Below are 18,280 nucleotides of genomic sequence, written 5' to 3' on the forward strand. Positions count from 1 at the left end.
AGCCATTACATGCTTGAATACCACTCTAAAATATATTTAAAATTCTTAATGTCTTCAACATTTTTCAAACTTTACGTTTAACCATTATTCTTACAGGCTTGGGCTGAAAGACCAGCAGGAAAGGGAGATTATTCATGTCCTTATTCACTGTTGCCTGCAAGAAAAGACATTTAATCCTTTTTATGCATTTTTAGTGGAAAAATTCTGTGAATATGAGAGAAGATTTCAGGTAATACTGGGTTTACAATGTTCTGACTTTTCAAAATCTTATGGATTTTAATTATTTTTAATTAATACTTTTTGCCAATAGTGTTTGCCAATATTAAAAATTTTGGAATCTATGTAAAGCATTCGAAGGCTTATGTTTCTGACAATCAAGTAATTTACACACACAAATATTAAACAAGGGCTGGGAACCTCCTTGGCTTGGCAATAATGTGTTTAGTTTATTATTGTCACGTATACCAAGGTACAATGAAAAGCTTTTTGTTGCATGCTATCTAGCCAACGAAAGGCTACACATGATTACAATTAAGCTGTCCACAGTGTACAGATACAGGATATATAAAGGGAGACAGTACTCGAGATTTGATTTTTCTAATACCTGGGGGTCACTATCTCAATCCTGACTCCCAATGTTGACTGTGAAATTTGCAAATTCTTCCTGCAACAACATAGGTTACCTCTGGGTGCTCTTGATTCTTCCCACATCCTAAAGATGGGAAATGGATCGGTTTGTCATTAACTTAACCATCTCTATCCCTTCGTAGCCTTCTTACATCCCCTTCACAGTAGCTTTGCCACACACACACACACACACTGAATATTTTTCTGAGAGCCTTGATTTGGAATGTGCTATTTGAAAATTACTGAGCAAGTGGAATAGTATTTGTTTCACCTTGCGGTTTTGTACTAGTATGAAACTGATTTCTCAGAGGAATAAATAGGGAACCACTTCAGAAATGGGCTGGAATTATTTCAAAAATTATTTAAGAACAAATAAATCATTATAGATATCTGTACAAATATTGGAAGTTTTAAAGGTTCTTTGTTCATCTTGATAATGTGGCCAGGTAATCCCAAGATGCCAATTGATGTTTCTTTGTACTATATTTTATGTTTTGTTTCTTTCCTATACTTAAATTAGAGGTTTGCATCTGTCCATTCAGCTGTACAAGTTTACAAGTGAATTAGAATGCACTTACCTGACGAGATTCTTCCGTTGAGGATAAACACAATATTTGTTTTGTTTCTGTGAGCATTAATCTCTGTGCTTAAAGCTGGCCTTGAGAAACAAATGCTCACAGATCAACAGTTTGAGAGGTGTTAGCAAAAATATTCTTCCATTATAAGCTGGTTATATTATGCACCACCAGTTAGATTACATTTTACCTCCATTTAGCATATCAACATAATGATACTTTGTAGTGTTGTAAAAAATGTCATTCAACATTTCCTCCAATAACGTCAGCTGATGGATTTTCACATTGTGATGTTGACTTCAAAATGAATTGTCTGAAAGGCTTCAGCAATCCTAACAATATAATATATATGTGATTGTATCAATATCAGTGAACATCAATAAATAGCTTTACATTTTTTTCTATATATGTGTATGATAAATATATAGCTCATTCTGAGTGAGAAATTACTTTGTTTTTAAAAACAGACAAAATGCTGGAGTTACTCAGTCGGTCCAGCAGCATCTCTGAAGAACGTGAAAAGGTAACATTTCAGGTCGGGACCCATCTTCAGGCCATCCTGATCCGAAATGTCATCTCTTCATGTTCTCTAGAGATGCTGCTTGCCTGGCACTTTGTATCTTTTTTTTAAATCAACATCTGCAGTTCTTTGTTTCGATAATATTTTTTGTTGTTTCTTGTGTCTACATCAATCTCTGCTGGGGATAATACTACAGGTGCACAACCTTTTATCCGAAAGCCTTGGGACCAGACACTTGTCGGATTTCGGACATTTTCGGATTTCAGAATGGAAGATTTTTAGCGTAGATTAGGTAGATAGCGCGGGCGGCTTGAAAAGTCTGGAGCAGCTGCCTCCTCCCCGGAGACCGGGAGAATCATTGCATAAATATTAGTCAGTTAGTTTGGAGGGATTTTATGTGGTGGTGGTGGAGTAGGGGTGAAGGGGGAAACTTTAATTCTTAGTCCCCTACCTGGTCGGCGACTCCCAACCTCGCGGAGCTGGGGGCTCCGTCCGGCCGCGGGCAGCGCCGGTTGTAGATCCGACCCCGGCAACTCTACCCCTGGCTGCGAGGCGCTCCAAATCCAGCGCGGCCTGCGGCCGGACGTCCCAGCTCCGGGAATGTCGGGAGTTGGCGGCGTCGCAGCGCTGGGATACCAGCGGGGAGCGGGCAATGCCTTACCGGGTCGCCGTGCGGCAAGATCCGGAGCGCTGTGGCCGCCGACTCCCAACATTCGCGGAGCGTCGCTGGATTTGGAGCCGCGGAGCTGGGGGCTCCGTCCGGCCGCGGGCGGCGCCGGTTGGAGCTCCGACCCCGGCAACTCTACCCCTGGCTGTGCGGCTCCAAAACCAGCGACGCTCCGCGATGTTGTGTGTCGGCGGCCACAGCGCTCCGGAGCTTGCCGCACGGCGACCCGGTAAGGCATTGCCCGCTCCCCGCTGGTATCCCAGCGCTGCGACGCTGCCGACTCCCGACATTCGCGGAGCTGGGGCGTCCGGCCGCGGGCCACGCTGGATTTGGAGCGCCTCGCAGCCAGGGGTAGAGTTGCCGGGGTCGAACCGGCCGCCGCCCGCGCCCCCACCGGCAGGGGTCGGAGCCCGGCGCCGGCCCGCTCCCCACCGGCTTCGCTGCGGAGCTTACTGCACGGCGACCCGGTAAGGCATTGAGTGCTCCCCGCCTCTCCGACCGGGTAGGGGGCTAGGAATTAAAGTTTACCCCTTCACATAAAAGCCCTCCAAACTAATTGACTAACATTTAAGCAATGATTTACAGATGTTTAAGCGTCTCCCGGTCTCCGGGGAGGAGGCAGCCGCTACAGTAGTACAGACCTGGGTTGACCGTGGGTCGTTTTGGGTCAAGTTTGGCGCCAAACACGAGCTTTGGTGCGCAGACGACATCTGGAAAAAATGGCCGGTTTTCGGAGCTTTTCGGTTTCTGGAACTCCGGATAAAAGGTTGTGCACCTGTAATTAGCAAAAATGTCCACACATATAAACTCGAGCCCAGGCAAGTGGCTATGGCCTCATCTGGGACCCAGCAACACTGCTATCTCCTTTCTGAATATTTGTGTCTCCATTGTAGGAGACAAACTTTCCACAAACATTTATGATGAACCCACCAACTACCACAGCTATGTTGACTAATTTTGTTGGCTGCATAGGACAGTCCTTGGCGCAAACTTTGGCACTGCACCACACTTTGTCTGTGCTGAACTCATAATGTTATCAACTTTGCTACAGACATTCTCCCAACTTCAAGTTTACTTGGACTATTTATGGTACCTCTGACTCTCTTCTGAATCATTCTGCATCCATTTCAGGAGACAATCTATCCACTGATATTTATTGTAAACCCATTGACTCCCTCAGCTGTCTTGAACACACCCCCTCTTCCCCTGTCTCTTGTAAAGATGCCATCTATTTATCACAGTTTCTCTGTCTCCATTGCATCTGTGTTTAAGATGAGCTTTTCCACTGCTTGAAGAAGCGTGTTTTGTCCTTTACTGCAGTTAATGGAGCCCTCACCCACATCTCTTTCATTTCGTGCACTTGTGCCCTCCGTGACAAAATGCAGGTATAGTTTCTTTGGTTCTCACCTTTCATCCTACGCATCCAGCATGTCGAACTTCTGCCAGTTCAGCAACCTGCAATCCCAGGACGAGTCACATCTGCAGTTCCCCTTGTCTGCTTTCCGCAGGTATCAATCCATGACACTCTCGTTTGTTCATCCCTCCATCCCATCCCTTCCCATGTCCAGGCGCTTACTTCTGCAACAGTAGGAGATGCAAAACTTAACCCTACACCTTCTCCCTCACCACCATCCAGGAACCTTCCAGGGAAGGCTGAGATATCTGTGCACATCCTCAAAAACCTTATTTATTGTATTCAGTATCTTGATGTGGGCCCTACGATGGCGAGAGAGAGCACAGACTGGGCCACTGTTTATGCTGAGCATCTGCACTTTGTCCACAATGACCATCTTGAGGTCCAAGATGCAAGTAATCTTTCCTACCCTTTTCCACCCAAACTTATCTGTCCTCTGCGAACTCCACTAGCAGAGTGAGGCCAAACACAAGCTGGAGGGACAACACCTGGGTAGTCTGCATACCAACAACATTAACATTAAATCCTCCAATTAGGTAAACCCACACTCCCTTTGTTCCTTTTTCTTTCTTTCTGATCCACCCAGGTCCTCTTGCAACTTCCTGCCCCTTCTTTCCAAACTACACCCATTCCCCTTTCAACCAGTTTATTTCCCCGTCCCCACTGATTCCATCTTCCCGCTGTTCCCGAAGATTGTTCCCGATGTTGGGAAGGTCCAGAACAAGGGGTCACAGTTTAAGGATAAGGGGGAATTCCTTTAGGACCGATATGAGGAAAACATTTTTCACACTGAGTGGTGAATCTCTGGAATTCTCTGCCACAGAAGGTAGTTGAGGCCAGTTCATTGGCTATATTTAAGAGGGAGTTAGATGTGGCCCTTGTGGCGAAAGGGATGAGGGGATATGGAGAGAAGGCAGGTACTGGATACTGAGTTGAATGATCAGCCATGACCATATTGAATGGCGGTGCAGGCTCGAAGGACCGAATGGCCTACTCCTGCACTTATTTTCTATGTTTCCTATCTACCCACCCCCAGTCCCTATCCCACTGTACCCATCTACCCAGCATCCCTCCTTTATCTTGTTTCATTCATCATCTTCCTTTCTTATCAGATTCTATAATCTGCAGACTTTGTTACCTCAGGTTCATATCTTATCGGAGCGACTCGGGCCATTTGGCCCATCAAGTCTACACTGCCATTCAATCATGGTGGATCTATCTTTCCCTTTCACCCCCATTCTCCTGCCTTCTCCCCATAATCTCTGGCACCTGTAACTAATCAAGAAAATATCAATTTCTGCCTTAAAAATATCCATTGACTCGGCCTGATCTATTATATTCATCTTACCTCCACTAATCACCTCCCATCTATCACTATCCTCCATCCTTCCTTCCCTCTCCTGGCTCCATCTGCCCATCAACCCCTCCTCACCACGATCCACTTATGGCTTGCCAGCCCCTGCCTCACTTTATACTGGCCATTTCACCTTTACACTCTCAGTCCTAATGCAGAGTCTCGACTTTCTACCGTCACTTGTTTCTTCATTTTAGCTCGGCGTGGATTCAAATTTGCTGACATTATAAAAAAATTAAAAAAATGTATTGCAATGGAATCAAATGTTTCATCCTATCCATTTGGGTGATGTTTTCAGAATAACCTGGTGCAAACTCTAAATTACTGTTTTGATAGGATTGGAAATTTACAATGCATTTTCTAAAACAGGAGTAAGGATGAATGTGATAAATGTAAAAGCCTGGATGGTGATAATTCACCTCCTATGCTCTGAAACTCCTGCTGGAATAAAAATGTATGGTTACAAATTTAAAATGCTCTAACCTGCTCATTTGAGAATGAGGAGAGCGTGTGGCGACAACTGCATTGAAAACCTAAAACCTCTCATCTGGAGACCTGTGCTCTCAATCTTGTTGAATAATATTGTTTAGGTTTATTACCTATTTGTGGATATTTTTAATCATTTTCTTTTCAATCCTTGACCCTAAACAGATGACATGCCAGTTCAGCCTGTGGGATCGCTTCCGAGAATTGACGAACTTGTCTAATGTGGCAATCGCAAACTTGGTTCATCTTGTTGTTCACCTTCTCGGTAGGAAAGTGCTGTCTCTATCCATCTTTAAGGTGAATGCATGATAAATATGAATTTGTTACCGTCCAAGTATAATTGATCATTGTGCGAGATACCTAAACTTTCTGAGGCGCAACTTTCATCATTGTCCAACTTCTGTCAAGGAGAAGCTATATTTCACCCTCGTTAGACCTCATTTGGACTACGCAGTTGCAGCATGGGACCCATACACAAATAAAAACATTTCTTCCATCGAACGTGTCCAAAGACAGGCAGCTCGATTTGTTACTAACACCTATGAGAGAAGCGAGTGTCACCAAATTTCTGAATTCTCTGGGGTGGAACCCTCTCCAAGACAGACGTGAAGCTCCCCGTTTGACCAGTTTTTACAAAATGTTAAATGGTCAGCTCGACATAGATTACAAGACCTACTCCAAACCCAAACCAATTAGGAGCAGACGAGGGCATTCGATGCAATTTGTGATCCCAGCTACAAACACAGATATTTACAGCAGTTCGTTCTTCCCCCGCACAATTAAAGCATGGAATAATCTCCACCCTACTATAGTTACCCAACCAGATGCAACTAAATTTAAAGTAGCTCTTTCTTCCCAATAACCCTTTCTGGCTTAAACCCTCCCTTCACCACCTCCAGTTTAAATTCCATTTGGAATATTTTGGAGGACCAAGAAACCAAGAACCTAAGAACTACCTTCTGTGGCAGAGAATTCCACAGATTCACCACTCTCTGTGAAAAATGTTTTTCTCATCTCGGTCCTAAAAGACTTCCCCCTTATCCGTAAACCGTGACCCCTTGTTCTGGACTTCCCCAACATCGGGAACAATCTTCCTGCATCTAGCCTGTCCAACCCCTTAAGAATTTTGTAAGTTTCTTGTAAGTTCCTGCTAGTGGAAACATCCTCTCCACATCAACTTTATCCAAGCCTTTCACGAGTCTGTATGTTTCAGTGAGGTCCACCTCATAATGCATCCAAGCAAGAAACCATGTAAACTTACTTTGAATTCAACAAATAAATAATGTTCACTTGATTACCTCCAACAAGAAATTACTCCTCATTTTTTTGAGTGATAATGGGGCAGTAGTCCCAAATATATTTAATACCCTCTTAACAAAGTTCAGACATCACTAATATCATTAGACACTAGACAATAGGTGCAGGAGTAGGCCATTTGACCCTTCGAGCCAGCACCGCCATTCAATGTGATCATGGCTGATCATCCCCAATCAGTACCACGTTCCTGCCTTCTCCCCATATCCCCTGACTCCGCTATTTTTAAGAGCCCTATCTAGCTCTCTCGTGAAAGCATCCAGAGACCTTGCCTCCACCTCCCTCTGAGGCAGATAATTCCACAATCACAACTCTCTGTGAGAAAAATTGTTTTCTCGTCTCCGTTCTAAATGGCTTACTCCTTATTCTTAGACTGTGCCCCCTGATTCTGGACTCCCCCAACATCGGGAACATGTTTCCTGCCCTAGCGTGTCCAAGCCCTTAACAATCTTATATGTTTCAATGAGATACCCTCTCATCCTTCTAAACTCCAGGGTATACATGCCCAGCTGCTCCATTCTCTCAGCATATGACAGTCCCGCCATCCCGGGAATTAACCTTGTAAACCTACACTGCATTCCCTCAATAGCAAGAATGACCTTCTTCAAATTAGGGGACCAAAACTGCACACAATACTCCAGGTGTGGTCCCACTAGGGCTCTGTACAATTACAGAAGGACCTCTTTGCTCCTATATTCGATTCCTCTTGTTATAAAGGCCAACATGTCATTCGCTTTCTTCACTGACTGCTGTACCTGCATGCTTACTTTCATAGACTGATGTAGAAGGACCCCCAGAATCCCATTGTACTTCCCCTTTTCCCAACTTGACACCATTTAGATAGTAATCTGCCTTCCTGTTTTTGCTACCAAAGTGGATAACCTCACATTTATCCACATTAAACTTCATCTGCCATGCATCTGCCCACTCCCCAACCTGTCCAAGTCACCCTGCATTCTCATAGCATCCTCCTCACAGTTCACACTGCCACCCAGCTTTGTGTCATCTGCAAATTTACTAATGTTACTTTGAATCCCTTCAACCAAATCATTGATGTATATTGTAAATAGCTGCGGTCCCAGCACCGAGCCTTGCGGTACCCCACTAGTCACTGCCTGCCATTCTAAATGGGACCCGTTAATCCCTACTCTTTGCTTCCTGTCTGCCAACCACTTCTCTATCCATGTCTTCCATGTCTCTACCCCCAATACCATGTGCCCTATTTTTTCCCACTAATCTCCTATGTGGGACCTTATCAAATGCTTTCTGAAAGTCCAGGTACACTACATCCACTGGCTCTCCCTTGTCCATTTTCCTAATTACATTTTTTAAAAATTCCAGAAGATTAGTCAAGCATGATTTCCCCTTCGTAAATCCATGCTGACTCGGACCGATCCTGTTACTGCTATCCAAATGTGCGGCTATCTCATCTTTTATAATTGACTCCAGCATCTTTCCCACCACCAATGTCAGGCTTACAGGCCTATAATTCCCCGTTTTCTCTCTCCTGCCTTTCTTAAAAAGTGGGATAACATTAGCTACCCTTCATTCCACAGGAACTGATCCTGAGTCTATAGAACATTGGAAAATTGTTTCCTTTGATATAGCAGTGCGGCCTTTGACCAACTGAGAAAAAGATCTCATCCAAAACCAAGACAAACTTATATTTAGACTTTAGAGATACAGCTCATAAATGGGCTATTCGTCACCCTGTATTCCATAAAGGTGATTCACTGGCACCTTCTCAAACACAAGTAGACTTGCTGGCTTTGCGAGCAATAACATTTTTTTTTGTCAAGCATACGCCTGCCCGATGGTGAACTGGAAGAACCAAGGTCTTTTCTTTGTGTCCAGTAACTCCTTGTTGGTGAGCCACAGTACACATTTGGAGTAGTTTAGTTTAGAGATACAGCGTGGAAACAGGCCCTTTGGCCCACCTAGCCCACGGCGACCAGCGATCCCCGCACACTACCACTATCTTTCACTTTGGGGACAATTTACAATTTTACCCAAGCCAATAAGCCTACAAATCTGTACATCTTTAGAGTGTGGGACGAAACCAGAACCGGAGTATAATGTTCAATTTTTGTCAAAGTGCGAAATATCTAATTGAGCTGGAAAGTGTGCAAAGAAAATTTACAAGGATGTTGCCAGGCATCGAGGGCCTGAGCTATAGGGAAAGATTGGGTTGGCTGGGACTTTATTCCTTAGAGCAGAGGAGGCCGAAGAGTAATCTCGTTGAGGCATATAAAATCATGATGGGGGTAGATAGGGTGAATGCACAGAGTCTTTTAACCAGAGTAGGGGGAATCGAGAACCAGAGGACATGGGTTTAATATTAAAGGGGAAAGATTTAATACTAACCTGAGATTCAACTTTTTCCACACAGAAAGTGATGGGTATATGGATCACCCTGCCAGAGAAGGTAGTTGATGCAGATGCTATAACAACATTTAAAACGCACTTGAACAGGCACATAGATAGGAAAGATTTAGAGTGATATGGGCCAATTGGAATAAGTTTAGGTGGGGCAACTTGATCAGCGTACAAGTTGGGACAAAGTCTACTTCCTTGCTATATGACAATGTTCCATTAAACACTGATGACTATGATTAGAAGTAGATTGATTAAATAATTACTTTGCAGCTGTTTGAACATCGAAGGAAGTTGACAAATTACAAATAAACTTTAAAATAACAAAGTTATATCCCACCAAAAATTTTTTTAATGCACATTTCTTATCGGAACACACTTCTGGATATAGTTTCGAATGGAGTATGTATTAACCAAGAAGGATGCTAAAAAAAAAAGATAAATAAACAATTTATGCTGTTTAAGATGATTTCATTAAAACGGAGCTAAGAATAATCACTCATTAGAGCATACCTGTGTCAGAAGGAACTGTAGATCTGGTTTTACATCGCAGATAGACATAACATGCTGGAGTCACTCAACACGTCAGGGAGTATTTCTGGAGAAAAGGAATAGCTGACGTTTTGGGTCAAAACCCTTCTTCAGACTGAAAAAGAAAAATGATGGTTTCGGACCTAAAACGTCACCTAGTCCCTTTCTCCAGAGATGCTGCCTGACCCGTTGAGTTACTCCAGCTTTTTGTCTCCATCTTTAGAGCATACTTACCACAGCTCTAAGATTGCCAGTTATCTGCACCCTAGACCACACTTTCTTCCATCACAGAGCAGTCATCGATCTATTTCATTTGATCTCGCCATCTTTAAAACCATATTTTAGGGATTGTTCTAGCAGAGCAACTTTAAAATTAAAACTGAACTGGTTAAATGAATATCAGAAGCAGGACTGGAAGATAAATATTGTAAATATGGAATGCTTGGAGTCAAATGAGATTATAGATATGTTCAAAGTCCTCGTCGTTACATTATGGTTGATTATTGTGGGAAATAGTAATACAAATCAACATTGATCAAATTAAATGACGATTAAATTGATCGGCTTAATAACTGCCTTCTATATATATATCCATATCAATTATCCATGTTTGGATGTTGCAGGTAATTGAGTTCAGTGAACTGGATAAACCGAAAGTCAAGTTCCTGAGACAAGTTCTCCATAAACTATTAATGGATACTGAACCAGAAGAAATAGCAATGGTATTTCAAAGGTAACTTCTTGCAAATGCATTTTAGTACAAATAATGTTTAATTCCATAAGTGCTTAACCATGTAAGTTTATTTTAAAATAGTCTTGCTTCTTTCATCTCGTTTATCTTGTATGTAAATAATTCAATGTGTCATTGCGTATTACAGCACTTTTAATTTTGTAGTATTAATGCTTGGCTTTTGAGAAAATGACGATTAATGATCGATTCATGAAGTTTGTTCAATTCTTTGAATTGTTTGCTCGAGAAGCCTAGTTGCTGGATAATTTAAACAGGAATGGTCCTCCTCTGTGTTTGCTATAGTGCTGTTGCCCAGTGCAGCATTGTATCTTAATTTTCATTACTGATTCAGATTACATCCACATCTGGTAGCAATAGTTATCCAGGCCAATTCAACTAATGTCTGAAGAAGGCTTCATACAAAATGATTCTGCTTGCTCAATATAGTTTCTTGGAAGTGTGAGGTATACCAAATAGTGAAAGGCCTGGATCGAGTGGATGTGCAGAGGATGGTTCCACTCGTGGAGTGTCTAGAACCAGAGGTCATAGCCTCAGAATAGAAGGACGCACCTTTAGAAAGGGGATGAGGAGGAACTTCTTTAGTTCGAGGGGGTGAATCTGTGGATTTCATTGTCACAGACAGCTGTGGAGGCCAAGTCATTGGGTATTTTTAAGGTGGAAATTAGCAGATACTTGATTGGTAAGGCTGTCGAGGATTATGGGGCAAAGGCAGGAGAATGGAATTGAGAGGGAAAGAGATCTGACTTGATGGGCTGAATGACTGCTGCTCCTATGTTTAATGAACATATCATTGTCGTTTGTCTTCAGTGTACATAATTAATTTGCTTCCAGCATTAGATCAATCTCAATTATTGATGATGGTAAGTAGTTCGGAGCTGAAATCTTACTAAATCAACATTAAAACTCCCAATAATCCACTATCCGACCATTCCGAAATCACTATAGTTCAGGATCTGGCACAATGGGTACCGTTTGCCACTCTCCCTTCAGACTCGCCAGGGTTTGACTCTCTCTCACTTCCAACTCATCAGGGTAGTTACTGGATTGGCATTGACTCATCGATCAAAGTGTATGGAGTCATACTTCATGGAAGCTCAACTCAACATTCTGCTCAACTCAACATTCTGACCAAGATGCCCCATCTACACTAGTCCTGCCTGCCCGCGTTTAAACCATTTCCCTTTAAACCTTTCCTATGCACCCGGTAAGTAAAATTTAAACTGAAATACTGCAAAGATTAAAACTCCAATAATCCACTATCCAACCATTCAGAAATCTCTTTGGTTTAGCATCTCTTTGGTTTAGCCCTCGTAGAATCGCACAGCACAAAAGTAGGTCCTATCAGCCCAAATCGTCAATGTTGACTTTGTGTCCATCTACATTGATGTCATTTGCCCATTTTGGCTCCATATCTTCCTGGGGCTTGCTTATCTAAGTGCCTTTCTAAATGTCGCTCAAAATTGGTTTTGGTACAATCCTATCACATCATCTGGTTGGCCAAGGGTCTGTTCCTGTGCAGTATCTCTCTGATTCAGACATTATTGAAACCACATAACTGGTGATTTGCTTGGCCAGATACTATTCTACAATTTGTGTTCAGAAGTTGGATTTCTACAGATGATTTGCCACATTATTTCAAATATTTACATTGGACTAATATTTCCTATTAAATAAATTATGAAGCTTCATTATTTATTTGTGCAAGTTAAAGTAGCAGAATTAGGCCATTCAGCCCATCAAGTCTAATCTGCCATTCAATCGTGGCTGATCTATCTTTCCCTCCCATCCCCTTTTTCCTGCTTTTTCCCTATAATCCCTGACACCCGTAGTAATCTAGAATTGACGGCCTCCACAGCACTCTGAATTTCACTCTGATTTCTAAATTTGCATCTCCATGTTCAACTGCATAATAACAAATAACAAAATGCTCCATTATTATAAGCATTAATGCAAACTGAATCTTCTTCCAAACATCCTTTATATTCTGTTGTAGGATCTCTGGAATTCCAGCTCTGGCAATGTTGCGGGAAGGTCTGAATCTCTTCATTTCCCATTTCTTGTTGAAGAATGCCTCCAACCTGGGCTCGTCAGAACAAGTCAATTTGCTCAAAGAACGCATAGCCATTGCTGAAAAGGCTTTACAAACCAAAGATACCAGACTAAAATTTTAATAATGTTAAACACCATCCAACATGAAATGGAACATCTTTCGCATATCTTGTACATCATAAGAGGTGCCTGTCTGCGACACGGCTGGCATTTATTAATCATCCCTAATCCCTTGGCTGTTATGTGCAAAAATTAAAAAATAACCCTATTGATGGGTCTGCAGTCAAGGCAAAGATGGCAGATTTTGGTCCATGAATAACAGTCTTCCAGCTACTTGGCCACTGGACCAGTAACAATGGGCCATTGTGGGCTCCATCATTCCTTGATCATTGTAACTTTTTTTGCATATCTTCCATTCATTTGTTCTATATCTCTCTATATCACCGTCTATCTCCCACATTTCCCTTTCCCCTGACTGTCAGTCTGAAGAAGGGTCTCGACCCGAAAAGTCACCCTTTCCTTTTCTCCAGAGATGCTGCCTGACCGGCTGAGTTACTCCAGCTTTTTGTGTCTATTCGCATTGCAGTCTGTGGACACTGAATGCAGCATTTCCATCTGCATGACTTGAGAGATTACAAGAGTGGATGATGCTAATGTATTTGAAAGAAATTATCGCAATTATATGTTTTATCCATTGATATTTTATGTACTTTAGCCTCAGCCATGCTGTTCACTGGAGAATGAACACCAGCATGGTCCAGTTTCTGATTTATAACAAATTATATCTTTGCAGGTATTTTCTGTACAAATGTGATATGAATTGTTTATATAAAAAAAACATGAATTTCAAACCGTTTCTTTCCAATTATACTTTTATAGTTGTGAATTTGGTAACGGTAAATAGGGAAATGATTCTGAAGTTATCACATTGATATCAGTTTATCATTTTACTGAGCTTATTGGGACATAAAGCTATTGTATCAGAGATCATTAGTCTGCAATTGCCTGAACTATAGCATGGAAGAAGGCTGTTTGGCTCATCGAGTCGATACCAGCTAAAAGAAGAACAATGCAGCTTATCCTTCTCCCCGTTGGCCTGCACGGTTATTCTGATACAATACGATAGAACTTTATTTATCCCAGTAGGGAAATTGATCTGCCAACAGTCATAAAAATACATGAAACATTAAATTAAAGTGACAAGTGGAAAGGGTTGGTGATGTGCAAAGATTGGGTGGTGGAGGGGGGGGGGGGGGGGGGGGGGGGGGGGGGGGGGGGGGGGGGGGGGGGGGGGGGGAGGGGGGGGGGGGGGGGGGGGGGGGGGGGGGGGGGAAGGGGGGGGGGGGGAGGTGAAGGGAAGTCTCAGTCTACCCCACGACAGAAGGGGTTGGAGTTGTACAGTTTGATAAGAAGAAGGATCTCCTGTGACGTTCTGTCCTACATCTTGGTGGAACCAGTCTGTTGCTGCAGGTGCTCCTAAGTTCACCAGTGTGTCATGGAGGGGGTGAGCTGTATTGTCCAGGATGCTCCGCAGTTTGAGGAGCATCCTCTCCTCCAAGATCACCTCCCAGGATTCTAACTCCGCCACCAGGACGGAACCAGGTCGGTGCGGGCGCTGCAAACCGGCCGCCCTGCCAGCAGCATGTTAGTTTTTTTCAACTTTTTAAATTTTGTTATAGTGTCCTAATATATGTGTTTAGTGTCTCTCTGTGTGTCTTGTGTGGGGGGGATAAGGGGGAAACCGTTTTGGTCGCCTCCTCCACGGAGAGGTGAATTTTTCTATGTCGCCTCCCCGTGGCCTAACATCGAGGATCGGTGCGGCCTTTCTCGGAGACGTGCCCGGGGCTTCAGCGGCGGGCACAGCCTGGACTCTCGTCGTGGAGCAGGCGAGCCCTCGCCGGAGGGGAGCGCTCCGTTCGCTGGCATGCGGCAGCCTGAAGCCGCGGTCTGCGGAGCTCCAGCTGGCGCAGCGTCTGCAGCCTGGGATCCCTAGTTGGGGACCTGAGAGGAGAAGAAGCTCCGACCGCCGGCCCGCGGCCTACTTCTACCGTGGGCGCGCCGGGGACTTACCATCAGGAGCGGGGTCCCTCGTCGGGAACCCCTGGAGAGGAGCTCTGACCGCCGACCCTGCGGTCTGCGGTGCGTCTGGCTGTGGCGTGGCGGGGACTTTAAATCTTCGACCACCAACCTGTGGCCTACATCAACCTGAAGCCGCGATCTCCGGTGGGGAAGCACCGATTCAGGACTTACCGGGACATTATCTGGTCTTTACCTTGTCTGAACATCTGGACGCCCGCAGCAGCAGGGTTGAGGACCCGACCACAGGGGAAAATGGAGGAGGACTGACCAAATTTTGTGCCTTCCACCACAGTGATGAATGCTGTGGTGGATGTTTGTGTTAAATTTTTATTGTGTTTTTGTGTGTTCTTTTTTTCATCGTACCGCTGCTGGCAAATTTATTTCACTTGCACTCTATGTGCAAGTGACGAATAAAACTGATATTGATGAGAGTTTGTTGATCCTATTGACATCCGCGGCCTTCGCCCTGCTGCCCCAGCACACGGCAGTGAAGAAGATGGCACAAGCCACCACCGATTGGTAAAACATCTGCAGCATCTTCCTGCAGACGTTGAAGGAGCGGAGCCTTCTCAAAAAGTACAGCCGGCTCTGTCCCTTCTTGTACGTGGCCTCAGCGTTCCTGGACCAGTCCAGTTTACTGTCCAGGTACACTACAAGGTATTTGTACACATTTTTATTTTAATGATATTGTTTAACCTACCTCTGCTGCTTCCCTTGGCAGTGCATTCCAACCCCAAATCGCCTGCGATATAAAGCAAAACAAATTCCTTTGCTAGTAGGAACTGTTTATCTACTATTTGTATCTTTCCCCACAGCCCCATTCTCCTGCCTTCTCCCCTTAACCCCTGACACCCGTACTAATCAAGAATCTCTCAATCTCAAGTGACTAGAAAATTTACATCTCTATTCCAAGCAAATTTTCCACCATTAGTCACTAAATTAAATGCCAGCCTATGACTGGCATTTGCAGATATAATAATTCTCATCCTTTTCTGTCACGTCACTCATTTTATACGTGGCTCCTCTGCTGCATGGCATTTCAAGTGCTCATCTAAATACTTAAATGATGGTATAGTACCTGCAGCCACCATGCCCTCAGGCAGTGTGTTCCAGATTTCACCCACTCTCCAGGTGAAAAAGTTCTTCCTCAAATCCCCGCTTACCTCCCGTTTCTCATCTTAAAGCGAGATCCTCTGTTTATAGGTATCTCTTCTCAGAGGGAAAGTGTCTCACTTGGAATTTTGTATTTGTCGATTAGATCCACCCACAGCCTTCATTATTCCTGGGGGCACCAGTCCCGCCTCTGAAAAACTGGGCACAGTGAGCCGGGGAAGATCAGCCTGGTCTTTTCCTGCCCAGTCTATGTCTTTTAAATGAAACTCGTTGCTCATGTGGCCCCACTGTGGAAGAGATAAGACGTTGCTCTCATTTTGTTAAATCCAAGCTGGCCTTATTGCACCTTAATTGCTAGTGTTGGGGGTTATTAATTTATTGACATTATGTTTATTATACATTATCTAGTGTCTAATGTTTACAATCCTGTTAATGCTGCTCCAAGTCAGGCAGGAGAATGGGGTTGATGGGAAATCAGCAACGATTAAATGGTGGAGTAGAATCGATGGGCTGAATGGCCTAATTCTACTCCTATGTCTTGGGATATGAATTTCATTGTGCCCTTGTCAGTACATATGACAATAGACATCTCTCTCTCTCCCCTCTCCCCCCCACCCCCCCCCCCCCCCCCCCCCCCCCCCCCCCCCCCCCCCCCCCCCAGCAATGCATGTTCTGCCCAGGTTAAACTAATAATCTTGCTTAAATTGTTTTTTTCTCTCTCTCTTTCTGCTTATTGACATAGTTGTCTCTGTCATTTGAATGAAGCTTGTTGCTCATGTGCCCCCACTGAGGAGGAGATAAGACATTGCTCCCTTTTTGTTCCGTCCCAGCTGGGCAAACGGGGCCTTTGCTTCAAATTGCACCTTAATCAATAATTGATACAGGTAATCCAGGCCGTGACATGATCGCACTAATTACTGCGGAACTTGCAAAGAACAGTTTGCACCTTATCTCGTTGATGTATGTTTGTAAAGCCCCGACTCCATTGTGCTGTTCGCTCGGTAAACGAAGCGGGGATACGCCTAGTGTCACTGTCCTTTTTTTTTTAAACGGGTCAAGTCATCAAAGAAAATTAATTGATTTATCGGAATAACCCAATAATGCTGCGTTGATTTCTCACACTCCTGCACCTTGGATCTGTTGTATTTTGGGTTGGAGTGGGAATGTTTCAATGTTTAAACATTTTTTGACGCGACGGGTTGCTTAAAAAAGAGCTCCATCTGACTTTGGCAAAGGCAAAACACAAAGTTGGAAGCAGGCATCAGAACACTCAGCGGCCGAAGAAAGAGACGTGGATTTAACCTTACGGTGATGCCCATACCAATACCTCAAATCAATAGTCAATAATGAAAGTGCTGAGAATGGCTGGATTGTTTCAAAGTTAACAGGAAACCTTTGCATAAATTCGTCTTTGTAAGTTTCCAAACCAAAAGAAAGAACAAGCAGTTACTGACGAGATGATGTTTTTAACTGGCCCTCAATTTTAGTTAACCCCCTTTGAGATCTGCTCAGCTTGGAGTAAAGGAAAGAGTCTTTAATGCGAATGGGGCGTTGGTTGCTTCGCTCGTGGGTTTTTCTTTAACGTTGTCTCATTCTTGGGACATGTTTGAAGTATCCAAGGCGAAAAGATGGCCCAGTAGTTATTTACATTATTGATGCAAATACCACCCCTTGCAGTGTGGAATAAGTGGTAAGCCATTTAGAACTGAGACGAGGAAACACTTTTTCACACGGAGTTGTGAGTCTGTGGAATTCTCTGCCTCAGTGGGCGGTGAAGGCCGGTTCTCAGATTCAGATTCAGATTCAATTTTAATTGTCATTGTCAGTGCACAGGACAGGATACAGGATACAGGATACTTTCAAGAGAGGGCTCTGAAAGATAGAGTCAGGGGATATGGGGAGAAGGCAGGAACGTGGCACTGATTGGGGATGATCAACCATGATCACATTGAATGGTGGTGCTGGCTCGAATGGCCTACTCTTGCACCTATTGTCTATTTGACCCATCAAGTCTGCCCTACATTCACTCATGGCTGATCTATATGTGGTGGTATGGTTTACCGTGTGGTGGTATCGTTTACTATATTGAGTAATTTTTTATGATTTTTCCGGCATACGGACAAAATCAAATGATCGATGTCTGTAAGAACAGAACCTGCTCTTTGCCCAGGGGCAGCCTGTAGTCTAAAAAACCACCGTGATGTTGACGAAGACTGTCTCATTAAAAGCAGACAGTTGGACACTGTGGCTTCAAGTCCAATTGAACAGAATGTGTAAAAAAAGACACAAAGTGCTGGAGTTACAAGATCATGATTGGTTTGAAAGCAGTGAGACTATTCCTGTTCAGTTTAGTTTTGAGTTAGAGCATGGAAGCAGGCCCTTTCGGCCCACTGACCAATGATCACTCGCACACCAGCTCTATCCTAC

At 43.8% G+C, this 18,280-nt stretch overlaps 1 protein-coding gene across 1 annotated transcript in view; it reads left to right on the forward strand.

Moving 5' to 3' along the window:
• Positions 1-13,512, forward strand: part of nom1 (nucleolar protein with MIF4G domain 1) — a 46,161-nt gene extending 32,649 nt beyond the window's left edge. The window contains exons 8-11 of the mRNA XM_055664392.1: positions 97-229; positions 5,809-5,940; positions 10,485-10,594; positions 12,606-13,512. Of these exons, the coding sequence (XP_055520367.1) occupies positions 97-229; positions 5,809-5,940; positions 10,485-10,594; positions 12,606-12,783 (553 nt within the window). The 3' untranslated portion in view covers positions 12,784-13,512. The remainder of the gene's footprint in view (positions 1-96; positions 230-5,808; positions 5,941-10,484; positions 10,595-12,605) is intronic.
• The last annotated feature ends 4,768 nt before the right edge of the window (positions 13,513-18,280 follow it).

The sequence above is a fragment of the Leucoraja erinacea genome, chromosome 2, assembly GCF_028641065.1.
Source record: "Leucoraja erinacea ecotype New England chromosome 2, Leri_hhj_1, whole genome shotgun sequence".
NCBI classification, from domain to species: Eukaryota; Metazoa; Chordata; class Chondrichthyes; order Rajiformes; family Rajidae; genus Leucoraja; species Leucoraja erinaceus.